At 36.6% G+C, this 5,511-nt stretch overlaps 1 protein-coding gene across 3 annotated transcripts in view; it reads left to right on the top strand.

The window, feature by feature from the left end:
- The window catches only part of CDC42BPA (CDC42 binding protein kinase alpha (DMPK-like)), a 628,044-nt gene that overhangs the window by 608,477 nt on the left and 14,056 nt on the right, over positions 1 to 5,511 (top strand). For all 3 annotated transcript variants that reach the window (XM_006871264.1, XM_006871263.1, XM_006871265.1), the window contains 2 exons: positions 2,626 to 2,749; positions 3,682 to 3,799. In XM_006871264.1, the coding sequence (XP_006871326.1) occupies positions 2,626 to 2,749; positions 3,682 to 3,799 (242 nt within the window). The remainder of the gene's footprint in view (positions 1 to 2,625; positions 2,750 to 3,681; positions 3,800 to 5,511) is intronic.

Here is a 5,511-nt window from a genome sequence, read left to right as displayed (position 1 = left end):
AGTGAGGTTGGCCCAGGATCGGACATTGTTTCATTCTGCTGTGCATGGGGTCACTATGAGTTGGTTCCGACTCGATGGCACCTGACAACAACAACAACCCCTACCACTGGAGTCCTGGTGCAGCACTTTAGGATAAGACTCAACCACAAGGTCAGTGGTTCAAACTCAACAGCTGCTCCTCAAAAACCATATACAGGGTGACTATGAATTGGAACCAGTTTTGAAGGCACTTAACAACAACAACCATTAATATCAGAAAGGTAGAAATAGTGACAGATTCTTACTATTCTTACTATGTGGTAAAGGAAAGTAATGGAAGCACAATTCCTTTTCCTTACTCCACATATCACAAACTGAATCTTATAAAGGAAATGTTTTATTTTGTAAAAGTAATTGTTAACTATATACATGCGATATCCATATGCCTACTACAAAGACCAGTTCATACCACTATTATTCACATTTATGCACAAATCACTAAAGTCAGTAGTGATGATATTGAAGAATTCTACCAGCTTCTTCAGACTGAAATTGATCAAACATGTAATCAGGATATATTGATGATTACTGGTGATTGGAATTCAAAGGCTGGAAACAAAGAGGGAAGGATCAGTCATTGGAAAATATGTCCTTGTTGATAGAAATGATGCTGGAGATCACATGATAGAACTTTCAAGATCAATGACTTCTTTATTATAAACACCTTTTTAAACAACATAAAAGATGACCGTACACATGGACCTCACCAGATGGAATACACAGAAATCAAATTGACTAGATATGTGGAAAGGGATGGTGGAAAAGTTCCATATTTTCAGTCAAAATAAGACATGGGCTGACTGTGGAACAGACCATATGTAAATTCAAGCTGAAGCTGAAGAAAACTAAAACAAGTCCATGAGAGCTAAAGTTTAACCTTGAACATATATCTCCTGAATTTAGTGATCATCTGAAGAACAGGTTTGATGCATTAGATGCTAAAGACCAAAGATGAGTTGTGAGATGACATCAAGGACATCATACAGGAAGAAAGTAAGAAAGGACAAGAAAGAAGGTAAAGACCAAAATGGATGTCAGAAGAGACTCTGAAACTTGCTTTCCAGTGTAGAGAAGCTAAAGCAAATGGAAGAAATAAGAAGATAAAAGAGCTGAACAGAAAATTTGAAAGGGCAGCTTGAGAAGACAAAATCAAGAATTGTAATGAAATGTGCAAAGATCTGGAGTTAGAAAACCAGAGGGGAAGAAAATGCATAGCATTTCTCAAGCTGAAAGAACTGAAGAAAAATTTCAAGCTTCAACTTAGAATATTGAAGGATTCTATGGGCAAAATGGAGTCCTGATGTGGCACTGTGGGTTAATGCACCAGACTGCAAAGCCGTTTGAACTGCAAGGTCGGTGGTTCAAGCTCACCAGCTGCTCCTTGGAAACCCTATAAGGGTCGCTATGGGTCAGGATCGACTCGACAGCACTTAACTACAGCAACAACATGGGCAAAATATTGAATGAAGTAGAAAACATCATAAAAGGATAGAAGGGATACACAGTCACTGTACCAAAAAGCAATGGTCAATGTTCAACCATTTCAAGGGCTAGCATATGATCAAGACCCAATGATACTGACATAGGCATGTGAAAATGGACAGTGACTAAGGAAGACCAAAGAAGAATTGATGCATTGAGCTGTAGTGTTGGAGAAGAATATTTAAAGTACTGTGGACTGCTAGAACAAACAGATCTGTGTTGGAAGAAGGACAGCCAGAGTGCTCCTTAGAAGCCAGGATGGTGAGACCTCATCTCATACTTCAGACATATCAGGAGGGACCAGTCCCTAGAGAAGGACATCATCCTAAGTAAACTGGAGGGTCAGCAAAAAAAACCAGAAAGATCCCCCACCCCCCCTCAACCTTATGGGTTGGCACAGTGGCAGCAGCAATGAGCTCAAACAATTATTGTGAGGATGGTGTAGGACAGAGCAATGTTTCATTCTGTTGTGCATAATGTCGGAACCAACTCATAGGCACCTAGCAACAACAACATATACATGAATAATTTCTCTTTAATGCCTGATTACTGTATGACATGGACTCCTGGTGTGGCACTATAGGATCAGCATTGGACTGCAAACCACAAAGTCAGCATTTCAGACTCACCAGCTGCTCCTTGAAAGCCCTATAAAGGGTTGCGATGGGTCAGAATGGACTCGACGGCACTTAACAATAACAACAGCTGTGCAACTAATAATAGGGACTTGTAATACCCTTCCGCCATTGAAACAAGTACTTGGAGGGAGAGAGAACGTAGTGTAAAGATGTTGAGGCGAGGTGGCAAGTCAAAGTCATAGGGTACAAAGACAACAAACACTTTGAATACATTTATGTCATTTTATTCTTAAAGTCAAATAAAAGTAAAAATGGGTATTTTTATTTCAGCATATATTTTTTTTACATAAGTTGGTTGATAATTCTTACTTATGTACTATTATTATCACCACACCTTTCAAAAAGCAAAACTGTGTATATTTCCACACTTAATCTTTATACTGTTTAGGAGATCAATAGATTAAAAGCATTTTAGCAATTCAAAAACATGATAATTCTTTTGTGTTTTGTTTTATTTTTTTATTAGAAGGGGATGAACTGGTAGTTCCTGAAACATCCGATAGCAGTCGGAGACAAATGGTGAGAAACACAAATAATAAGCGGCGTTATTCCTTCAGAGTCCCAGAAGAGGAAAGGATGCAACAAAGGAGGTAAATGTTTCATTTATATTTATTGTCTGTTCATGCTTGTAGCCTCTGAAAGACTATTGTTGTTGTAAAGTGCCATTGAGTCAATTCCTACCCATAGCAACCCTGTAAGGGCTTGCGAGGAGCAGCTGGTGAGCTTGAACTGCCAACCTTGCAATTCAAACGACTTTGCAAGTCTGATGCATTAACCCACAGCGCCACACCAGGACTATGTAATGACACTATGTTTGATTTAGAAGGACAGTTTGATCTCTGAGAAATTTCTTTTATCAACAGCATCATATTGCTTATAACCACAGTGTAATATTAATTTTCTCAATTACGAATATGTCCCATATATATTTTGATTCATTTCTATATGTATACAGATTAGCTATACTTTTTGGAATAGCCTTTATGTGATATAAAATATAATATAAACATAGAACATACGTTTGGCAGAAGTGCAAATGTTTAAGAAGTTCAGATTATTCTCTTCAGAAATAGAAATAGAATAGAACTTCCAGTTGCATATAAAATTATATGTGAAATGTTATCAATTATTTTTAAAGATATATAGTAAAATGGTCAGGATTATCCATAATAGGGAGTAGAGTTTCTTTAATGTCTAAGTATTAAAATAATTCTGTAGTTTCCCATTGAAAATTATAACACCTTTCATTTAAATTCATTTTTAATTGAGTATATATTTGTGGCGGAAACCCTGTACAGGGTTGCTATGGGTCGGACCCGACTCGATGGCACTTAACAACAACAACAACAATATATTTGTTATTTTTAATTATATACTTATTAACATAATTTTACAGTGTTCTTTTTCTAAAAACATTTCTTAATAAAAATTGAAATAATAAAGTATATTTAATTTTTTTCTCTTAAATTTTATGTAGATTGATCATGGAAAAAGTGTGTAAACAGGTGTTTTTATCTTACAGAGAGATGCTACGAGATCCAGAAATGAGAAACAAATTAATTTCTAACCCAACTAATTTTAACCACATAGCACACATGGGTCCAGGAGATGGAATACAGATTCTAAAAGATCTGCCCATGGTAAGAGAATGAAGAGGGAGGGAATGGGAACATAAATGGGACTAGGTGTAAATGGTATTTATATTTGTGTGATAATTTTTAAAGATACTACAAGGAAGAAATGTTTATCTCAGTAGAACACAGCACTCCTCTATAAGCCTCAGCCTGTAGGCACTCGGTTCTAGCTCAGTAGGTCAGCAAACCTAGCTCCCCAACTTAAGTGCTTGGAGGCACCCTACTCTGCAAGCAAGAATCCTGCTCAGAGTCACTCAGATTTACTTGCTCAATCAACTGAGAAAGCCCACTGCTTTGCCTCATGCTCTGGCTCTTTCTTGGTTCTGCTGCTGCTGCTCCTCTGCCATTCATCTAGTGTCATAGCTTTCTGTCCCTGGGTTGAGGAATTTCAATGCACAGGCGTCTCAGGGTCCCAAGGACACACTTCAGTCCTTGTACTTTGTTGATGGTAGTGAGATCCCCCCTACTGCTTCTGAGATGGTTCATTTTATATCCATGCTAGAGTTTCAAGTTTTTACAATTACAATGAACTCTGCTAACATCCACAGCTGAGTCATGTGATTCTACTAGTTAGTATCTTCTCCCCCTTCTCTTATCCAGACCCAGCAGGGCAGAAATGTTGTTTGGTAGGAGTTACAGACTATGGCTAGAAGCGACATTAGATAGTTCACTATACCACAACTATGTCATTTAAACTTTTAAAAGTTAATTAGTAAATATTTTTCAATACTTTATATGAAGTAAACATTATAGGATATCAATTTCAAAGAACCACCTGTTGCAAAACAAAATATCAACAGTATTTAAAATATCTTCAGGGTTTATCAACTGTTCCTTTAGTTGGTGTTCTTCTGCCATCAGGCAAAAATATCAGTTGCTGATGTTCCAGAGTTCATTCAGACATTCATACACAGTAAGACTATGCACCCTAAAACTAAAATGTTTATATCAAACATTGCAAGAACTTTGAATCAAAATGCACTTTTTTTACTTGTTTTGTCCTCAATCTCCCACCACTTAAAACAAATTTTATTTTTTTCAAAATAAGATCTCATCTTAAAAATAAATAAGTAAATAAGATCTAGTCTTTAAGCAAAATAAGTTTAGAACATATTTCTCGAAGATTCATCCCTTGATTGACTCCATGATCCATGATTAGACCTCTGGATTTTTTTTTGTATTTGTTGTCACTTTGTTTTGTTAGCCATGGCCACCTGGTTAGTTCTTTTTGGCATTAACTCAAGTGATTTTTTTTGCCCTAGTCTTGTTCAGTCCAATTTCTAGTGTTCCTTCCAATGCTTGAATGCTATCTTACTATGTAATTACGTACTTTTGTAGAGGAGGCTTCAAAAATTTTGTTAAAAAATTCCATTATCTTTTCATTCCCTTTTTTCCACAAACTTCTTGAAGTCTCTTCATATTTTCACAGATAAAAACTCACTGTCATCAAATCAATTTCCACTCATAGCAACCCTAAGTTGGTATACAGTTTTACATTTTAGTAACCATATTCTTCACCTATACACAAAGGCTTTCGATTGTGTGGATCATGACAAGCTATGGACAACATTGCGAAGCATGAGTATTCCAGAACACTTAATTGTGCTCATGAGAAATCTGTACATGGACCAAGAAGCAGTTGTTCAAACAGAAGAGGGGAGCATTGAATGGTTTAAAATTAAGAAAGGTGTGCGACAGGGTTGTATTCTTTCACTATA

The sequence above is a fragment of the Chrysochloris asiatica genome, unplaced genomic scaffold (assembly GCF_000296735.1).
Source record: "Chrysochloris asiatica unplaced genomic scaffold, ChrAsi1.0 scaffold00165, whole genome shotgun sequence".
In the NCBI taxonomy this organism is placed as follows: Eukaryota; Metazoa; Chordata; class Mammalia; order Afrosoricida; family Chrysochloridae; genus Chrysochloris; species Chrysochloris asiatica.
Note: the sequence above shows the minus strand (reverse complement) of the source record. Positions and strands in the feature narration are given on the sequence as shown.